The sequence below is a fragment of the Protomyctophum bolini genome (genome assembly GCF_963924005.1).
Source record: "Protomyctophum bolini genome assembly, chromosome: 13".
NCBI lineage: Eukaryota > Metazoa > Chordata > Actinopteri > Myctophiformes > Myctophidae > Protomyctophum > Protomyctophum bolini.
The window spans coordinates 33,619,285-33,641,178 of NC_137874.1; the positions used below are offsets into that span (position 1 = coordinate 33,619,285).

A 21,894-nucleotide genomic window follows, 5' to 3' on the forward strand; every position below is an offset into this window, starting at 1 on the left:
TGTTCTGGATGCAGAGGTGATGGTGGTGGTGGTGCTTTATTACATACCCCAGTGTTCTGGATGCAGAGGTGATGGTGGTGGTGGTGCTTTATTACATACCCCAGTGTTCTGGATGCAGAGGTGATGGTGGTGCTTTATTACATACCCCAGTGTTCTGGATGCAGAGGTGATGGTGATGGTGGTGCTTTATTACATACCCCAGTGTTCTGGATGCAGAGGTGATGGTGGTGCTTTATTACATACCCCAGTGTTCTGGATGCAGAGGTGATGGTGGTGGTGGTGCTTTATTACATACCCCAGTGTTCTGGATGCAGAGGTGATGGTGGTGGTGGTGCTTTATTACATACCCCAGTGTTCTGGATGCAGAGGTGATGGTGGTGGTGGTGCTTTATTACATACCCCAGTGTTCTGGATGCAGAGGTGATGGTGGTGGTGCTTTATTACATACCCCAGTGTTCTGGATGCAGAGGTGCTGGTGGTGGTGATGGGCAGCACCAGGGCATAGTGGGCGCTGCCAGCCCCTCCCCCGGCAGAAGAGGGACACTGGCCTCTGTACGACTGAAGCGGAGCCTCCTCCTCCGCTGCTGCCTGCTGCTTGTCTGAGGAGGAGGAAGAAGAAGAAGAAGAGGGGGGGGGGGACCAGGGAGGGAGGAGGGATGAGGACAACATCAGGAGTCAGGCTGCTGCTGCTGGACACCACAGGCCTGACCTCGAAATTTAAAAAGAATCTTCTAAATCCTCCAGTTTTCTGAAATAAATATGTTCACGATTTTAAAAAAATAGCAGACCTACAAGCTATGAGCTTGTAGATCTGCTATTTTTTAAATAGCTAAATTATAACATAATGTTTAAAACATCAAAAGGGGTTCCCGCCCAAAATGGGTTAAGTCAACACGGTTTGATTTATGCAGAACTTCTCACAGAGAAGTGTAAAGTGCTTTACATCCGATACGATGGGGATAAAAACACTAGTGCTTTGGTCGAGTCCACCAAAAAGTGAGTCCAAGTCAAGACCCGAGTCAAAGCCGAGGAGGGGGTAGAGTCCGAGTCGAGACAAAGTCCAGATTATTTTTTCTCATTTGATCAAAACAATGTGAGAGCAGGCAGGCACGGCACTGTCAAGTTTATCCTGTTTTTTGTAGTAGTTTTAGATTTTGTCACCACACTAGTTTAGTGGGGTGGCACTGCTCTATGCATTGCTCTATGGTCTATGGCTTTGCTTCATACTGGCCTGAAATAAAAAATGACTAAAGCATAATATATCGTCGCTGTCGGAAGGAAACTTTGTTTGTCTGTCCAAAATCGTACCCTTTTCAGGAAATGGAAAATGGATCCGTTACATCTTTTCATTGGTTAAATATTTATAAAAGTCACACAAGACACATTTAACCAATTTAACTTTCTCACTTGAAAAACAAAAGAGTTTCACCGACTTTGTAGATTTTTGCGATTACAAAAGAAAATCCTAAATGAATGTCACCTAAAAACAAACACAGAGACAGTGGAATGGTTCCAGCAGCAGTGATACTGACCCTCTGCTCGGGGACAGAGGAGGTTGTGATACTGACCCTCTGCTCGGGGACAGAGGAGGTTGTCCTCTCCTCCACTCTGCCCTGCCTCTCCTCCTCCTCCTCCTCTCAGCTCCTTGTCCAGGCCGTCCGTGCTGCTACCCCTCCTCAGCACCAGAGTACCGCTGGCTTCCGGCTTGGGGGACACGCACTTCTTGGCTGCGGAACGACAGCAAGTCTCAGCACAGCCACAAAGCAACACAAAGCTGTGGTTTTCAAATGTTTTTTGTGACGAGGACACCCACATTGATATGTTTGACAGCGGAACGCCCGTCTGAAAATGTTTGGTGCCAGGCAGTGACCCCCAGGAGAGAAGATTGATGTTTAAAAAATGTTTAAAAATTATTCAAAAGTTTCAATATTCTTTGCCATTGTAAAGTGACGCGCCGCAAGCTTGTATATATGCTATTTTTGAATAGCCAACGTATAAATGGATAAAGTGGTTAAAGTGATGAGACGCTACATTAACTACTTTTGCTGGGGGGACCCCCTGGAACCATGCACCCACACGGACCCCTTCGAGAACCAATGTCATAAAGGACCCCCCACCTGAAAACCATTTGTGTCAGGGATCCATCTTGCCATTAAGTTAATGACAGGGTGGCAAGTAGCCGCAATTTGCAATTGACATCCAAACATAAAAGTCCTGATTGTATTAAACAAAGTCAAACTCAACAAGATTGCAGCTGTACAAAAATCTTGAATAATCCTCTTCCATCTGCAAAGTGTTCCACCGTAGACATGTTATGAGCTACTTCCTGTCAATAAAGTGTCAGTTTAGAAGCGCTTGCTTTCAGTAAAGCAACGTCCTGCTGCCTCCTGCATTATGTAACATTTCAAAACAGGTGGTACTTTTTATGAAACAAACACTATGCAGAGAGAGTACAGCTGCAATGTCAAATGCAAATTGCGGCTACGCCAAAGTTGCCACCCTGCCATTAACTTAACCCATTTTGGACGGGAACCCCGTTTGGTGTTATGCAGTGCTTTAGCTATTGAAAAATAGCAGATATACAATCTCAGGTCAGAATGGGTTAATGGCAAGATGGCTGCGATCTGTATGGTCTATACAGGAGTTCTGTTGTTAAAATTCAAAGATATTCACAAATGTTTCTTCAAGATTCTTTTGAAAATAGCAGACATGACCTCCATAACACTGTGTGCAAATGTAACCAAAATGTAGTGTTTGTTGGGGACACGGTGGTCTCCTCACCTGGCCGGCAGTGCTTGGACCGAGCGGCAGAACCTTTCCTCAGCATCTCCAGCTGGCTGCTCTTGTGGAAGGCCGCCGCCAACTCCGGATCCAGGTGGAGGAGCGAGGGCCCCTGCTCCACGCCGAAGGAGGCCCCCGAGGGCCCCGGCCGGGGCTCCCCCGTCCCCCGCGCCTCCATCACCTGACACTTGATGTCGGACATCTTGCTGCGCACCTCGGCCATCTGGGCCTTGAGGCGGATCAGCACGCCAGAGTCCGGGGCCGAGCGGCGCACGGCCTGTGGCCGGCGCTCTCCTCGCTCCTTCCTGGGGTGGTGGGGGTGGGCTGGGGGGGGGGGGGGGATGGAAGAACAATTCAAACACTTCCGATTTAGAAGGCATTCATAGAATCGACCTCAGGTATTAATGGGTTTTCTGAAAAGAAATGATGTTGCCATGTCAGTGGTTGTCAAACATTTTCATGTCAAGCACCCCCAACATTTAAGTATAAGAAATATTTTGCCCCAGAAGAAAATATGAGTAAATTATTTTTAATATATACTATATACTTAAGTACCAGGTCTTATTACTTAACTTAAGACCTGGAGGCTGAGCATGTCAGGCATGATGCGCTGAATGAATCCGTGTCTCCTTTTAAATCCACGCTTGATAAATAAGTTTCTCTTGATGCTTAATCGCCCCAGTGTATTCAACTCATGCTTTATACGTCTCCCGTGCGGTTATCTCTAGATGAGTGTTTACTTTTCTGTGCGAAGCCATTTGTAACCCAGCTTTTGAAAAAGTGCAAATCAAATCAGCTTTATTGTATCTTCCGTCAGGTGGAAACTGTTACTTTTCAGGATGGAAATACAGCAAAAATAACAGATCTGCTACAGTTGATGCTTTTGTGACGCTGTAGTGTATGAACAAGGAGGACGTATTTAACCCATTCTGACCGGGCACCCATTTTGGTGTTGGCATCATGTTATGCTTTAGCTATTGAAAAATAGCAGATCTACAAGCTCATATCGCGCCACCGAGTGGCGCGATACGAGCTTGTAGGTCTGCTATTTTTGAAAAATTCGAAGAACGACTGACATTTTTCTAGAATCTGATCTCGGTTCAGAATGGATTAATCAGACCAGTGTGTGTCCCAGTGGAAACCTCGTATGAATCTGATCTCAGGTCAGAATGGGTTAAGAGATGCTGTATGTCCATCTACCAAGTTACAGCATACAGGTTTTACCATCAGTACCACGCTAAGCATCTTAACCCATTCTGACCTGAGATCAGATTCATACGAGGTTTCCACCGGACACACACTGGTCTGATTAACCCATTCTGACCTGAGATCAGATTCTAAAAATGTCAGTCGTTCTTCGAATTTTTCAAAAATAGCAGACCTACAAGCTCGTATCGCGCCACTCGGTGGCGCGATATGAGCTTGTAGATCTGCTATTTTTCAATAGCTAAAGCATAACATGATGCCAACACCAAAATGGGTGCCCGGTCAGAATGGGTTAATCTTCCATCTGTTGGCAGGTTGTGCAACGTCGGCATGGTAACGTAGACATAATTTGGCCCTTGGGAGAACCGTGACATTTCTGAATAATTCAATCCATCTATCAAAGTATCAAACCATACACTTCTTCATCCACTGGTCATCCACTGGGACATTTTCCTTGACGACCGTCGCTCCAAAAATTGCAATTATCAATTTAATTGCGTTTCTGCCGTCGTCAAACATTGGAACACTACGAATAGAAACTACATTTCCGTTTGGCTTTTAGGCTTCGTAAACATGACGAATAACTTAAATGTAATAACTTTAAGCATACAAAACAAAACGTGAATAGTCATTATAAGCTTGGAGATCTGCTATTTCCACCATTTATTTTTGGAAAATGTTGCATTGCAAATGTTGGAAACATGGAAATGACTATGCAAAAGAAAATACGATTAGACGATTATGTAATAATTGTGACGGGCCTAAAGGTGAGTGTGTGTGTGTGTGTGTGCGCGCGCGCGCGCGCGTACCTTGGCTGTGCAGCAGGGAGACGGGGGGATGGGGCTGTGTGTGTGTGTGTGTGTGTGCACGTGAGTGCACACCTTGGCTGTGCAGCAGGGAGACAAGGGGGCGGGGCTGTGTGTGTGTGTGGGTGTGTGTGCGTACCTTGGCTGTGCAGCAGGGACACAGGGGGGGCGGGGCTGGGTGTGTGTGTGTAACTTGGCCGTGCAGCAGGGACACAGGGGGCCGGGGCTGTGTGTGTGTGTGTGTGTGTGTGTGTGTGTGTGTGTGTGTGTGTGTGTGTGTACCTTGGCTGTGCAGCAGGGACACAGGGGGCCGGGGCTGTGTGTGTGTGTGTGTGTGTGTGCGTGCGTACCTTGGCTGTGCAGCAGGGACACAGGGGGCCGGGGCTGTGTGTGTGTGTGTGTGTGTGTACCTTGGCTGTGCAGCAGGGACACAGGGGGCCGGGGCTGCAGGCCCCACAGGGCCTCCACGTTGCTGCGTTCCTTCAGGTCCAGCAGCTGGATGAGGATGAGCGGGTCGATGTCCAGCAGGCTGCTGGCGCCGCCGCCGCCGGCCGGGCCCACGGCGCCGCAGCCCCCCGCCGCGCTGCAGCTACGGTGCAGCAGGCACACGCTGGGGCTCGAACCACCTGCACCGCACCCAGAACACACGTTTAGACACCACACCAAGCCTGAGGAGGACTCGGGTCGTTGAGCTTGTAGATCTGCTGTTTGTGGTGGTGCGGGGAAACCGCCGTATACGACTAGGTCTGAACCGGTGGTTCTCAACATTTTGTATAGCCAGTGGAAACCAGACTGAAAAACAATCCCTGGGGGTAAATGGTCTGGCACTCCTCAAGATCGAATTACATTTGGCTCACCCCAGAGTTCTGGGTGACCAATCAGAGCCTTGCTGTGACGTTCCGTTTGTAACCACCCCTTGGAAATAAATCTTCCACACCGAAGTTCCTAACTAATATCTACGCAGTGATATTAGTCTGGCCATGCCAGGCTAAATCTTTGCCATTGAACCCCCCCCCCCCCTCCCCACCCCATCGGGAAATGGTTTGTGCCGGGGACCCCCAGAAAAGAAGCTGTGTTAGAAAACCACCAGTTTTGTCCAATGACTAGCCCAAGTAATGGAAACATGAGTCAAATACGACCCTGGCCAGACTGAGTAGCAAAATGAGAGAAAGACGATCGTAGCGAATTAGGCTGGATTTCAGGCTAGTGCGTCTCAGGCACCTCGGATGATTGGAACCTTTTACTTTAATATAGAGGGTATGCATGTGACATCATCATCATACCCGGACACTACAGAGTAGCAAAAAACTCGGCCTTGACAGCCCATACGTCCAAACAGAAAAGTCCCATCTCATTGCATTAAACAACGTTAAACTCACTTTGCCATGTGCATACCCTCTATAGTCATGACCTGAAGATGTAATCTGATATTCCTAACGTTTTGTTTTGTTGCTTTGCACCCCGTTCTATATTAATATAAAAGACTTAATGAAGAAAACAAAGTGGAATGTCCGCACCACGCTCCCCGTCTTTTTTATTTCTCAAGTTCAGGAGAGGCGAAACGTTGTTGTATTTATAGGTTGAAATAAAAACGACGGGGAGCAGAATGATATCGTGTGCGGACATTCCACTTTGTTTTGGGGTCCAGCACCGTATTCTGAAACTGGGATGTGCATATCGTTTTCCTGCTTTCCAATCATCCGACTGCCCATAGTACCTTTAAAGAGGAATATAATTCACCCAAAGCACCTCACACATCTCATCTCACACCTACATTCTGTGGAATATAAAAAGCCATCCAATCATGATGATTGGATGGACTTCATGTATTTTATATTGACACGGAACAGGAAGTATTTTAGAGGTAGTGGGTAATGTAGGTCATTTCAGAAAGTGGATGCTTTTACATGCACACGTAATTGGTCAGTCTGATACTGCCATAACCAAAAACTGGATCATATCCGTCTATGATAATAAACCATGCATTGTTACCGGTGGCCCCTGCCAGGTCCTGGTCCTCATTATTATAATAAACCATGCATTGTTACCTGTGGCCCCAGCCAGGTCCTCGTTATTATAATAAACCATGCATTGTTACCTGTGGCCCCGGCCAGGTCCTCGTTATTATAATAAACCATGCATTGTTACCTGTGGCCCCGGCCAGGTCCTCAGACATCTCTCCTTCCTCTGGCTCCAGCACCCCATTGAACTCCACGTCGTTCTCCCCTGACCTGCAATTTACATTCAATGAACCTTTATTGGCATGAGAAAACGTACGCTTACATTGCCTCAAAGCCAAGTGTCAAAACATAATGAAAACTATTCAAGAAAACAAAATGGGGAAAGTATTATAGTACAGTTGGGGGGGGTACAGTACTGCGATATGTCACAGTGCGACGTTATATATACACAAAGGGTATAAAAGCTTCTTGGAGACAAATGGCAGCAATCTTTTGTGGTCACTTTTGGGACAATTAGTAGCATTTTCCCCAAAACTGTTTAATTACTATACGAAAAAAGCCTCAGAAACACAAACGCCTCCATATCCCTTCCACCAGCATTGCATTTTCGACGGACCGTTTTACGAACTTCCTTTTTTGTTGCGAATGCACAGTGAACAGCTCCGTGATTATCAATGGTCAGGGGTGTGTAGTGGAGATAAATATTCTATTTCCAAGTGGCTACTTGTAAGGAAATACATTTTAAAAAGCTGGCAGTGGGTGGTAAATGTAGGCATTTCGTCTGGCAGTGAATGAGTTTTAAATGCCAAACCTGATCTTAAACTAAAGGTCATTACACACTGGCGAATTAGCGACGCGATGCGAATAAGCGATCTGAAAATGCGAAATATTGCATGTTGCAGTTCGCCTGCGAATCTCTGCAAAATACGACACCAGAGCGAACAAATAAAGAGCTAAAACGGTCGCATTTTCGCACATTCGCCACTGATGTGGAAGCTTGCATGGACTTTAATTGTTTTTTTTTTAAATGCGAATTATTCGCACGAATATATCGTGTCGCCAATTCGCCAGTGTGTAATGACCTTAACTCTTAAACAATTCAGATTTAATAATCACAAATGCTAATTTTGCCACAAAATGTATTCTATCGTTTTGGAAAAATGTATCGTTAACGTTAAAAAAGTACGTTTACATGATTAGTTATCCGAATTGTTACCATCAATCTAAATGTTGGAATAGCAGCACTGTAGGCATAGATGTAAGGTTCTCTTTTCTTTCAATCTAGGTGGGTGGCAGATAATGTCTGCGTACGGAACAATTGTCTCAGCCAGTGGAGCTCATGGAGAATGACTCACCAGCTCTGACTCTCACTCCACAGATATAAAAAGGCAAAGAGGCACTTGGTGTCTGTGTGTGTTCGTGTGCGTGCGCGCGTGTGTGCGCTCGCGAGTGTGTGCCTGCCCGCCCATTATCTGGGGCGGAGGGAGAGGAGAGGGGTGTGTGTGTGTGTGTGTGTGTGTGTGGGCTGTGGGGGAGATAGAAACTAGAGTGGCACTGATGGATAGTGGTGGGGGCGGGGAACTCCTGATGGCCTGAGGGCACCGCACTCTAAAATAGCATCCATTTAGAGAGATTTTATTTCCGGTGTGCATGTGTGTGTGTGTGTGTGTGTGTGCGGGTGAATGTCACACACCTCGGCTTGAGTGTTCGTTGTTCGAAGACGCTGATGCGCTCGTAGGGGGAGGGAAGTCAATTAAGTCAAAATGTCAGACAACTGGTTAAGCGGCACTCCATGCACGGCAAAAAACCCTGTTACTTTAAAACACCGAAGGGGGTTCCCCGCGCAAAAAGGGGTTAACCGTCCCGTAAAACTCTAATGTCATACCTAGTAGGTACCTACTAGGCCGCAATGACTTAACATGTCAAAAGAGTGCCAGACAAATTAAACGGTTATGGTCAGCTTGCACTTACGGTCTGTGATCCAACGTCACAGTAAAGGTGTTTGCACATATGACGCGTTTTTTTCCGCGTCACGCAAAACATCCTTGCATACCGAGGGCGACGCGTATTGCGTATCATTTATATTCGTAGCAATGTTTTGGCAGAAGGAAATGAGTGGAGCAGCAGCGGTGAGGGTGATCCCCTGATCCCATCATAATTTGGAGAAGTTGAATGTACAACCGAAAACTTTGAAAAACCATCAAGGCCTGCAAACTGCAGACTGACACTAAAACAGTTCAGATGACTAAAATATGACTCAAACTAAAGCAAGTTTAATTCCAAAGAATAAGACTCAAACTAAAAATTGCTGCCAAAATGCCAACAATGAGCAGGACTCACATGGTCTCTAAAACAATGAGCAGGACTCACATGGTCTCTAAAACAATGAGCAGGACTCACATGGTCTCTAAAACAATGAGCAGGACTCACATGGTCTCTAAAACAATGAGCAGGACTCACAGGTCTCTAAAACAATGAGCAGGACTCACATGGTCTCTAAAACAATGAGCAGGACTCACATGGTCTCTAAAACAATGAGCAGGACTCACATGGTCTCTAAAACAAAGAGCAGGACTCACATGGTCTCCTCTAAAACAACGAGCAGGACTCACATGGTCTCCTCTAAAACAAAGAGCAGGACTCACATGGTCTCCTCTAAAACAATGAGCAGGACTCACATGGTCTCCTCTAAAACAACGAGCAGGACTCACATGGTCTCTAAAACAACGAGCAGGACTCACATGGTCTCTAAAACAATGAGCAGGACTCACATGGTCTCTAAAACAACGAGCAGGACTCACATGGTCTCTAAAACAATGAGCAGGACTCACATGGTCTCTAAAACAATGAGCAGGACTCACATGGTCTCTAAAACAATGAGCAGGACTCACATGGCCTCCTCTAAAACAACGAGCAGGACTCACATGGTCTCTAAAACAATGAGCAGGACTCACATGGTCTCTAAAACAATGAGCAGGACTCACATGGTCTCTAAAACAATGAGCAGGACTCACATGGTCTCTAAAACAATGAGCAGGACTCACATGGTCTCCTCTAAAACAACGAGCAGGACTCACATGGTCTCCTCTAAAACAAAGAGCAGGACTCACATGGTCTCTAAAACAAAGAGCAGGACTCACATGGTCTCTAAAACAACGAGCAGGACTCACATGGTCTCTAAAACAAAGAGCAGGACTCACATGGTCTCTAAAACAAAGAGCAGGACTCACATGGTCTCTAAAACAATGAGCAGGACTCACATGGTCTCCTCTAAAACAATGAGCAGGACTCACATGGTCTATAAAACAATGAGCAGGACTCACATGGTCTCTAAAACAAAGAGCAGGACTCACATGGTCTCTAAAACAACGAGCAGGACTCACATGGTCTCTAAAACAATGAGCAGGACTCACATGGTCTCTAAAACAATGAGCAGGACTCACATGGTCTCCTCTAAAACAATGAGCAGGACTCACATGGTCTCCTCTAAAACAATGAGCAGGACTCACATGGTCTCCTCTAAAACAACGAGCAGGACTCACATGGTCTCTAAAACAATGAGCAGGACTTACATGGTCTCTAAAACAAAGAGCAGGACTCACATGGTCTCTAAAACAAAGAGCAGGACTCACATGGTCTCTAAAACAAAGAGCAGGACTCACATGGTCTCCTCTAAAACAATGAGCAGGACTCACATGGTCTCCTCTAAAACAACGAGCAGGACTCACATGGTCTCTAAAACAAAGAGCAGGACTCACATGGTCTCTAAAACAATGAGCAGGACTCACATGGTCTCTAAAACAAAGAGCAGGACTCACATGGTCTCTAAAACAAAGAGCAGGACTCACATGGTCTCCTCGTCGATGTCGTTCTCCTCCGTGTTGCTGGTGGCCGTGGAGCTGCCAGACGTGCTGCTCCCGTCCAGCGGGTTCACCTCCTCCTCCGTCAGGAAGTCCACCTCAAGGTCCCCATCGGACAGCTCCTGGACCACACACACACACACACACACACAGTCACACACTGTGAGGTCACCACCAGTTTGATCCCAATCTCTATCCATCTATATCTCATAATAATATCGTAAGCATAATGCTCCAGAAAAGCACTTTGAGCAGGGCTTCTCCGTCTCCAGGCCCCTCCAGTAGTGTCTGCAGTCATCCCTCCCTCTCATTTTTCTTTAGCACATCCACGTAGGTAGGTGCCAGACAGCCTCGTGGAACCGATGCATGCGTGTGCGGATCCCACAGCACAAGCTTACTGGCTGGGAGCTTCTTACTCACTCTTGGTAAAACATTAAATGAAATACAAACCCAAATACGTTGGTGGTAACGTGGTTATGGTTCTGGTCTATGACACAGACACAGACACACACACACAGACAGACACAGACACACAGACACACAGACACACACACACACACACAGACACAGACACAGACACACAGACACACGATAATGCCCTCTCTATAGTGGCGCTGGGTTTGGCGCCAACACTCACGTTGGAGTCGTCGTGCTGGGTCTTCTGGTCTTCGTCTTCTTCCTCGCACTCTTTGGCGTCTCCGGCGCTCGCGTGGATGCCGCCGTCGTCGCTCTTCCCCGTGCGGGGGTCTCTCTCGGAAGCCAGGGATCCCCCAAGTCGGGGGTCTCTCTCAGAGGGCAGGGACCCCATGCGGGGGTCTCTCTCAGAGGCCAGGGACCCCGTCCCCGGCCTCATGTCGGGAGGGGACGAGCTGCGAGACGTCTGCCTGCGAAACAACTCGATGGCCAGCCTCTGAAACGAAAAATATATAAATTAAAAAAATCACACTCGTGTGAAGTGAGAGTGACGCACTTTATCATCATACATGATCACATTCCGGCCAATCACAATTGGCATCCTCACTTTTCTGTCCTGCCTTTTTAATCCTCCTGTATTGTGTCTCTCTATAGAGCGTCGCAGTCCCTCCCCCTTTCAGAACGATGAGTGGCCCAGGAAATGAAATGCAATGCATTACTCCCATAGGATTTTCTTTAAGTATTTATTTAAAGACGGTTACGCCGCGGACAAAGCCAACTCATTCATGACAATGAACACAATGTTTTGGGCCGATCAAATAATTTATAAGAAGAAAAACAAAACAAGTAGTGTTGTCTCCTGCCTTTATTTTCTTCTTTCTAATGATTTGATCGGCCCAAAATATTGTGTTCATTGTCATGATTTGTCACGATCCGAGTTGGCTTTGTCCGCGGCGTAACCGTCTTTAAATAAATACTTAAATAAAATCCTATGGGAGAAATGCATTGCATTTCATTTCATGGGCCACTCGTCGTTCTGAAAGGGGGAGGGACTGCGACGCTCTATAGTGTCACTATAGGGAAAACAGCTCATCCAACAAGCTCTGGAGTTGGTGGCTTGCTGTAGATTGACTGTTTTCAGGACATTTGTGCAACACTACATGATGAAGTAGAACATTAAACAATAAACATGGAGATGCAGGGTCTCGGTGTTTGGAGCTTGTAGATACAGCGGATGTTTGGCCCAGAATCGGCATGCTAGCGGGTTCATGTGGCAAATGACTGACAACTGAATACAAAACCAGATATCTATATTTAGCCAACCACCCATGGTGCAGAAGAATGTCAAAGTGTCTCCAATTAAAGCCCAGAGAAAGGGAAGCTTGTGACATGTATGTGTAGCAATTGTGACAAGTCAACTTTAGAATCCCACCAGTAAATTCATAATAAAATGATTAAATTCAATGTTTATTTTTTTTTTGTTTACATGTACCGGTATTCCTTTTTACATTGCTAGTCTAAAATGGGTTTGGGATGTGGAATAATACAATATTAGCAACGGCCCACTGTCTATTCCAAATCACCAGAGCCTGTAATCCTTGATTAGAGAAGACAATGTTTCAAACATCATCCTTCTAACCGGGCTAATTAGAGTACTACTTTGCAGAGCCTCTGTGAAATTAAACTGAAAATCGTTACATAATCAACAATGCTCAGGGTTCATTTTCCAAGCTCAAAATAAGGCAGGGTTCACATTGCTCACTGATCATCATGGTACGGTGCGCATGCACGTGCACTCGTGCACACAACCACACAACCACACAGACACACACACACACACACACCTCTTTGAGGTTGTTTATCTGCTGGACGTAGCTAGACTGAGCGGCCTCCAGCTGGCTGATATACCAGTACTGATCTCTGCACTTCTGGAAGAAGGTGGGCGAGCGCACCTGGTACCTGCAATTAGTCACACAATACAAACGGTCAAAAAAGGAAAGCTGCACAAGCTAGGTCCATAGCGTTAAAACATCGCTCAACCAGGAAGAGTCGTCTCCTCACCGCCGAGTGGATTATTTAACATTTTGGCCAAAAGCTGCATTTTAGATGTGAGGTGGGGGCCCAGACTCAAGAGTGTTCCCACTAGGGAAAGTAGGCTTTCAACTCCATAAGACGCTCTTTGTATTGGTGAGTAGCGAAAGTGTACTTTTGTTTTTTAATGAAGTTGACCGGCTGTTCAGCCTGTGATGCGTGCGTGTACTCGCATAGGCATATTCAAAGTCCCATAGTGTTACGGAGAAGTCCTGCTAACGCTATGGACTAGAGCTACCCCACTCTCAGCGATGAGCCGAGGTCCTGAAGTCCTGCTAACGCTATAGACCAGAGCTACCCCACTGTCTCTCAGCGATGAGCCTAGGTCCTGAAGTCCTTCTAACGCTATGGACAAGAGCTACCCCACTCTCAGCGATGAGCCTAGGTCCTGAAGTCCTGCTAACGCTATAGACCAGAGCTACCCCACTGTCTCTCAGCGATGAGCCTAGGTCCTGAAGTCCTTCTAACGCTATGGACAAGAGCTACCCCACTCTCAGCGATGAGCCTAGGTCCTGAAGTCCTGCTAACGCTATAGACCAGAGCTACCCCACTGTCTCTCAGCGATGAGCCGAGGTCCTGAAGTCCTTCTAACGCTATGGACCAGAGCTACCCCACTGTCTCTCAGCTATGAGCCGAGGTCCTGAAGCGGTCAATTGTCCAATAACAGCCTCGCTGTATATTATCCCACTTATTACATGAACAAAAATCAATAATTTGAGATGAAATATAACATTTTAAATGGCTTACAAGTTCCTGCTTCCATAGCAACGTTAACAGAGGCAAAGCAGCAGTGTTGTCGAGTAATAATAGACCATAGCATGTCGTGACTTAACCACTTAAACCCACTATTATTAGCAAAAAGGACACGAGTTCCAAATGTACTTGGACCGTTGTTTCTCCCAGTCTACACCAGGTCTTTTGGCGCTTACGTAAATGTTGGCGCTTTGGCGCTTATGTAAATTTTCCCTAATGTAAATAAAATTATTCAAAGCATATATAGCTTGCTGCTGGACAATTAAAATATATATTTAAAAAATACACTTTCGGGGACAGAAATGATAGCTTTCTTTCTTGGCTTTCAGGAGGTGTAGGTCCAGACTCTATATAAATCATTCAGAGATTGTGGAATAGTGGTCTGGCTACAAGGGCTGTAATGATCATGATCCCATTGTGCTTTATTTTTTGCTTTGAATATTTGAGACATAAAAACAAAAATTTGGTTTAGTCTTTTAAGCTTTGAATATAGTCTCTTGTCCGGTGGCAAACTGGTATTTTTCAAATAAAAAAATAGCAGAGCGATAAGTTCAAAACTTTTTATGCTTTTGTTTTGTGAGACGCTGTAGTATGATCAAGTAAAGTGTTAATAAAAGGGGGGTTCTGCCTGACAGCAATGATATACAAAGAAATGACTGACAGGTACCAATAATCAAAACAAAATGTTGTACAATGGCCAAACTAGGGATGCACCGAAAGGGAAATTCTTGGCCGAATAGCGAATAAAGGAAACAGTTGGCCGAAAAACGATTAGGAAAATATATATATAATATTTGGCTACCATTGCCATCGTGGCCGTACCTTAAAGCTACCTGATTATAGCAAAAGACATGATTATGGCAAAACTTAACTTAAATAATAATCACTATTATGGGAAACCGAATAGCCATTTTCGGCTGAATATTTTCTGCAGCCGAATATTCGGTGCAAACAAGCTAAATCTAAAAAAAGATGTATGGACATAATTGATAGCAAACATGCTTCCCTAGAAGACATGCTGGCTTCTACGTTTGCTTTTACAGCAGTTCCAACTGTCCAACTGCATCATTTACAGCATATTTTACAGCAGTTCCAACAGTCCAACTGCATCATTTACATTACGTTTGCTTTTACAGCAGTTCCAATAGTCCAACTGCATCATTTTGCATCTACAGAAATGACAGAACAAAGCTTTCAACTGGGTTAAAAGGCCCTGCCAGACCAGGCATGCATTGCTTATCCACCGAACATGACTCACCATAGACCTGACATTACGGCTGACAATTATCCAAAACATACTGCAGTTTGTTTCGGAATTCAGATTGAATGTGTTTTCCACACCACGGTTCAAAGCCAACTAATCTGAGAACCCATCGGCAAAAGATAAAGGAAAAACAGCGCCCTCTAGTTTTCCTTGCAACGGTCTGTCTCGAGAGAGACTGAAAGCCAACGGACACGGTGGTAGAGAAGTTTGGGCAGGGTAAGTTAGCTTGCCATGATGCAACTCCAAACTGAAATCTGCTCAGTTGTCGCTCCGTTGATTTTAAAATGTATATGCCCCAAAAAAATATATATTCTCGTTGTGTTACACATTGCATGGTGAAAACTGCTCTTAAAAAAAATATATATATATATATATATATATATATAGAGTCGTGACCCATAAACATTGTCCGTGACACACAAATGGGTCCCGACCCAAACAGCGCTGTAAAAAGCCTCCTATTGGTACCGGAGGACCAGGGTGTCCGTCTGCATGTTGAGGTATCCCTCGCTGGCCAGCAGGTCCAGTCTGAAGAAGCGGTTGTAGCCCCAGCACTCTCCCACCTCGAAGTCCGACGCAAACTCCCTGATGATGTTCTTGGTGGGGTCACTGGACGCCTGGTGGACCATCTCTACACGGTACTCATACCTGAGAGAGAGAGAGAGAGAGAGAGAGAGAGAGAGAGACAGGGAGAGAGAGAGAGACAGACACAGACACAGACACGATTACAACATTTACAGTGACGATTAGTTGTCATGCAAATAACAATTTGAACATTGGAAAATTATGAATAGAAATGTAATTACTGTTTGACTTTTAGGCTGCATAATTTAAAAAAAAACACACAGGGCTTATAAAATGACAGTCATTTGACTTTGTATATTTAAAATTATTTGTCCGACACATTTGATCTGATCTCATTATTTGATTTTATAATTTCAAAAACCGGTAGCTGATCTACAAGTTTACAACGCTTCACAAAGTGAGTACCGGTAAGCATGTAGATAGCAGCGAGTTTTGCCATTTTTGGGAAAAGAAAATTACCAAATGCCTGCTAAACTAAATCCACTTCGCTGATCTACAAGCTCACAACGTGACAACAATGCGCAATTAAGTATCCATTGCCATAACTACAACCCCAACAACTAAATGTCTAATCCTAACTCCAACCCAAAATATGTTTAAACCACAAAACAACTATTTTTCTTGTGAGGACCAGGGTCTATTACTCAAATTCTACTATACTTTAGCCGCAATTTCTCCCTCACAAATATTATAGTAAATGAGTAATACACACACCACATATTTTCAAATGGTTGAAAATAAAATGGATTATTTGACAATGTAACAGACATACTTTGAAGTCTCAGGAAGTCCGGCAGACAGCTCCAAGAACACAGAGAGGTAGTTTCCACGAACGACACCGTTACCATCCTGCACGGACACACACACACACACACACACACACACACACACACACACACACACACACACACGATTTAAACAAATACAGTATATTCTCACAAACGTCTCTCCTCCCCTCCCCTTGTTTGAACTGCACTTCCCTTCGGGGCACGTAAGGTTAGCCAGGAACACATTTCCTCTGGAGAGTCTGCAGTCATTAATTCCCACACATCGACAGCATGTACAGTAGTAGCCTTAGAACGTGGATAGAAAAACTAAAGAATGGAGAGTTTATTACGTGACCACTGACCAGTAAGGAGGAGACATTCAGTATGGACCAATAACTCATGACATAATATTTACATCCCATCCTGAAAATTGAAAACTGGGTTACAGGTTAACGGCATAATAATTTGTTTATTTCTGGAGACACCTGTCCCTTTACCCTTATACTATTATTGCAATGGCGCTCTAATCGGACCACTGCAATACGGTACTGACCATCTAATGTATGATTCACACCTGACTATTTATTGTACATGTCTGACCATTCATCCATCTATGATGCATTGATATACTGTACATTCTGTGACATCAAGAATTTTTTTTTCTGGCGCTTCTGCCGTATTATGCACATGAAGCAGGATTTAACCAATTTAAATTGGTGTTAAGTACAGATGACAACAGGAACTACAATTATGTTCTGAAACTCCATTTAATTAAAGGTTGAGGAACACAGTTAACCCATTTTGACCTGAGATCAGATTCTAAAAATGTCTTCCACATCCTGACAGTTTTCTGAAAAAGCTATGTTTCTATGTCAGTGGTTCTTTGATTTTTCAAAAATAGCAGACCTACAAGCTCGTCGTGCGCCACTCGGTGGCGCGCTATGAGCTTGTAGATCTGTTATTTTTCAATAGCTAAAGCATAACATAATGCTAACACCAAAAGGGGTTCCCGCCCAAAATGGGTTGAAAAGGGAGTGTTCAATTAAGTGAGAGAGTGTAAATCGGTGTAAAATCTGTAAAATCGGGGGTACAATTTGGAAGATTGGACTGTAAGGGTTACATGAACACAGTTAAATTAACAGCTCCTCGTTTTACTACACGGATTACTCACCGGGTAGACTTTGAGTCTCCAACAGAGTCCAGAGATCTGGAGAGGAGGGCTGTAGACCGGGTCTGCCCTCTGCCTCAGAGTACTGCGCGCACGCACGCACACACACACACACACACACACACACACGCACACACACACACACAGTTGTCAATGAAAATGATAGTAATTCATGATGACTCACAGGTTAATTAGCAGAGAGACTGCACCTGCGACCCAAAGTGCAACAAGCGCTACAAGTTGCATGAAAGCCATTGAAAAACATGGATGCGTTGAGATTCATAATACTAACCAGCAGCTACACCAACAGAGAACGATGGAAAACTAGTTTCCGTCACTGTCTGTGAGTTTGCCATGAGAACACACAAGCAAAAACATAAATTGCATTACTACGCTTCAAATGGCCCCAACGCGTTGAACATTGTTCTGATCAGCGCAATATTGACAAATATAGATTAGAATTGATAATGAAAGAAAAACGGGTGCGCTTCCTCTGGAAACTGCCCTTGGTCGAGTTATCTTTCAGCTTTGAAAATAACTTAACTCATAAACCAACTAAATGGAAAAAGCGGCACACCAACAAAAAAGATGCAAGACTGGCTCAAGATGCGACCCTTTTTAGTCTGCTCTGAAGGAGGCTCTGCCGAAACACGGCACGTTCGCAAATAAACACGAGAAATTGCATCTGAGCCAGTCTTGCATCTTGTATTATTTAGTATAGTGCCGCTTATTCCATTTAGTTGGTTTATAGATTGAAATTGCCTCTGTGGTGGACGGTGATGTCACAAACGTGACATACAGACTTCGATCCTCAACTAACTTGGCGCACACCCCGATTCAGGGCTCTGCCACGACAATAGCCACACCAGGGGCCATGTATGGCCCTAAGATGCTCCAATCCTGGCAGAAAGAGCTGACATTTTCACTACTTTTGCACGACAGTTTTGTATGATGAATTATGGCATTAATTTACATTAAAACATTACTATAAATATGGAGATTGTGTTTGTGTGTGTGTGTGTGTGTGTGTGTGTGTGTGTGTCTTTGGCATCTCCACATTTGGTATTATTTAGATGAGAGCAATGGACATTATTGCTTAATAATGTCAAACATTGGGCGCTCTGTTCTGTATCAGTAAATCAGAAAACTCTCTGGCCCAAAAATGTAAACTTTGCCATTATTAATCTGCCATGGTGGAAGTGACGAGACATGATGGACAGTACCTGAAGTTGGCCAGGACGAAAGTGCTTGAGTCATAGGCTGGAACGAGTTCACTGTGGGGACAAGACAGACGGAGACAGAGGCGTTAACCCATTCTGAACTGAGATCATCCTGACAGTTTTCTGAAAAAGCTATGTTCTACAGTATGTCAGTCGTTCTTCGATTTTTCAAAAATAGCAGACCTACAAGCTCGTAGCGCGCCGCTCGTAGCGCGCCACTCGGTGGCGCGCTATGAGCTTGTAGATCTGCTATTTTTCAATAGCTAAAGCATAACATAACACCAAAAGGGGTTCCCACCCAGAATGGGTTAAAGTGACAGAAATGAAAACAGTAGCCGTGGATACTGGTTAACGTTGGGCATAAAAATATCTCCTGTGGATGATGACTAATTCATGCTTGATGTAAAGGCTTCACTTCTCATCGTAGACAGGAGCGTAGGAGGAGGTTATAGCCATGGTAGAGATCAGTGGTGCAATGTAACAATGTAGATTTACTCAAGTAAAACACCTTCACTTCTCCTGCTTGTAGACAGGAGCGTTGGAGGTTATAGCCATGGTTGAGATCAGTGGTGCAATGTAACTATGTAGAGTTACTCAAGTACAACTCTGCGGTACTTTTACTTTATTCCATTCTTCGATTGTATGTGCTTCTACTCCACTACATCTCAGAGGCAAATGTCGTACTTATTTACTCCGGTACAGTTATTGGTGAGGAATGAACAATATAGCTGATCTACAAGCTCACAGCATGTAGTTCACTAGCTCACAGCTTGTAGATCAGCTACTTTCACCTTTTTTTCCTCTTTTTATGAAGTATCTCCCTGGTTCTATTATAATAAAAAAACATAAAATAAAAGGATAAAAAACTAAATAAAAGTAGCAGATCGGGCAAATTTAGAGAGAGAGAGAGAGAGCGAGAGAGATAAGAGGTTTCTGCCCAACAGCAACGAAACATCACAGAACTTCACAGGTTCTGGGTTGTTCCCGTTACCTGGTGAAGTCAGGGGGGACAGGTGTGGTGACGAAGGACTGCATGGGCTTGCGGTGGACCTGCTGGAACATGAGCAGAATCTCTGGGCTCTTGGAGATCAGTTCACTCTTACTGCAGGAGTGGAGCTGCCAGACGCACGCGCGCGCACACACACACACACACACACACACACCATTATGGACAGGCTACAGGCTCAAAACAGGACATTGTGGGTAGAAGACATGGCCAAATAGTGATGCGAAGTATGTGGAGCAGCGGTCTTTCACTGTTCCCGTACGGAAGAAATTGAGATGAACGCTGTAGTCGACATGCTGTAGCAAAGTGGCCTAAAATTCATAATGTCAGTCATTTCTCAATCTATTTTTATTACAGTTAGCAGGAAATCTTTTTTTGAGTGGAGAAACCGAGTGAATGAATTGCTAATCGTATAGCACACATCTTAATATTGAATGCACGTTTTTAATAAAGCCTGAACAATGAGATTTGTGATATGACCAAATTGGTTACGACGGCACTATGCAATACTGGTGTTGATGTTCAAACGGATTGTTTTTTTCCCTGCAGACTGTTAATAAAGTATCAAAGGGAGGTACAGTTAAATACAAGGTCTGCCAAGAGGATTCATAACCCAAGACGGCACTATGGCTGGATTCCATTAGAGTCCTTCATATTCAATTCATCAAAGCATTTAATGACTTTCAGTTTCAAATATATTTAAGTACAGTAGGGGGGGGGGTTTCTTTGACTTTTTACTGGTGCCGCAAGTGCTCTTTGAGAGCGGTTTTGAAGGACAGTAGGAATTCACATTCCTTTACGACTATTGGTAGTGCGTTCCATTTTCGTGGCATAGGAAAGAAATTAATTTAACACCTTGTTTGAGCCAAATCTTGGTTGGAACGTGATTTGTGGAGCTTCCGGCTGGTGTTGCGATCGTGGGCGGCGTTGGCATTTAGAATGTAGTTTGACAGGTATTGGACATGGGTGTCTTTGTGGTGTTGTAGCGAATCTTGCTAATGATAGTTTGTTATCAACGAGCCAGGTGCAGATTCTACTGATTTCAGAGCTGAGGGCTATTTCAACCTGCAATCTTTCCCTGTCCGAGACCAGCAGAGCCGAGTCATCCGCGAGCAAGAACAAATTGCAGTCACAGGCTGATGTATGTATACTGCCTGCCCTTTAAGCCTCCCGTCTCTATTCTGGGCAAACCTTCAGCTAAAAGAGCCGATCTACAAGCGCCCTCGTGACGCATTATGAGCATGTATAGTATAGTAGATCTTCTATTTTCAGCAAAGGGAATAAAGGAGTGGACCAAGTATAGCCCCCTAGGGGACCCCGGTCAACGATGTATAGGGTTTAAAGAGGTTACTTAAGTGAGATACAACTCCTTGGCTACAAACCTGGTGTTCTACTTCTTGTAGGAGAGACTCCAGGAGCTCCGTCTCTTGAGTCAGAGAAGTCTTCTGACCTGTAGGGAGGAAGGAAATTAAGAGTCAGAGAAGTCTTCTGACCTGTAGGGAGGAAGGAAATTAAGAGTCAGAGAAGTCTTCTGACCTGTAGGGAGGAAGGAAATTAAGTACATTTACTACGTTCAACTACAGTGCTGCCCCGTTCGGAGTTGATGTGTTGCTCAAGGGTTTTTTGATTGATTGAAATATTTTTTAACAGTTTGCAGAATTACAGTACATTTCAAGCACAAACTCAATACAAAGACTGTTAACTGTGAGTGGACGACCCAATTAAGCATTACACTTGTTTACAACAGGGTCCACCATGTTCAAAAACATTTAGAGACGTACAAATAGACACTTCTATATAGTTGAAGAACAGAACAGGAATTAATCATAAAGGAAGCAAAAAGGGAAAAGAAACATAATACAGTGAGGGGAAAGGGGGGGGGGGGGTTGGTGGGGGGGGGATTCAGATTTTACGGGGGCCAGTGTAAGGGTGTAGGGTAGGGTTGAAATAGCAGCGGGAATCGGTTAACAGCAGCAACAACATATTAACAGAAACCCATATTTTTACTTTTC

The 21,894-nt window shown here is 44.6% G+C and overlaps 1 protein-coding gene across 4 annotated transcripts in view; it reads right to left on the minus strand.

Annotated features, from left to right (window-relative positions):
* Positions 1 to 21,894, minus strand: part of trim37 (tripartite motif containing 37) — a 41,854-nt gene that overhangs the window by 7,451 nt on the left and 12,509 nt on the right. For 2 of the 4 annotated variants that reach the window (XM_080780152.1, XM_080780151.1), the window contains exons 9-22: positions 21,265 to 21,332; positions 19,868 to 19,992; positions 18,880 to 18,930; positions 17,660 to 17,741; positions 16,494 to 16,570; positions 15,605 to 15,784; positions 12,873 to 12,987; positions 11,252 to 11,524; positions 10,603 to 10,736; positions 6,942 to 7,024; positions 5,204 to 5,419; positions 2,782 to 3,105; positions 1,533 to 1,727; positions 449 to 599 (exon numbers count right to left, since the gene is read on the minus strand). In XM_080780152.1, the coding sequence (XP_080636278.1) occupies positions 449 to 599; positions 1,533 to 1,727; positions 2,782 to 3,105; positions 5,204 to 5,419; positions 6,942 to 7,024; positions 10,603 to 10,736; positions 11,252 to 11,524; positions 12,873 to 12,987; positions 15,605 to 15,784; positions 16,494 to 16,570; positions 17,660 to 17,741; positions 18,880 to 18,930; positions 19,868 to 19,992; positions 21,265 to 21,332 (2,074 nt within the window). Of the gene's footprint in view, positions 1 to 448; positions 600 to 1,532; positions 1,747 to 2,781; positions 3,106 to 5,203; positions 5,420 to 6,941; positions 7,025 to 10,602; positions 10,737 to 11,251; positions 11,525 to 12,872; positions 12,988 to 15,604; positions 15,785 to 16,493; positions 16,571 to 17,659; positions 17,742 to 18,879; positions 18,931 to 19,867; positions 19,993 to 21,264; positions 21,333 to 21,894 lie in introns of those variants that run through there. The other 2 variants (XM_080780153.1, XR_013965159.1) reach the window with 2 other exon arrangements.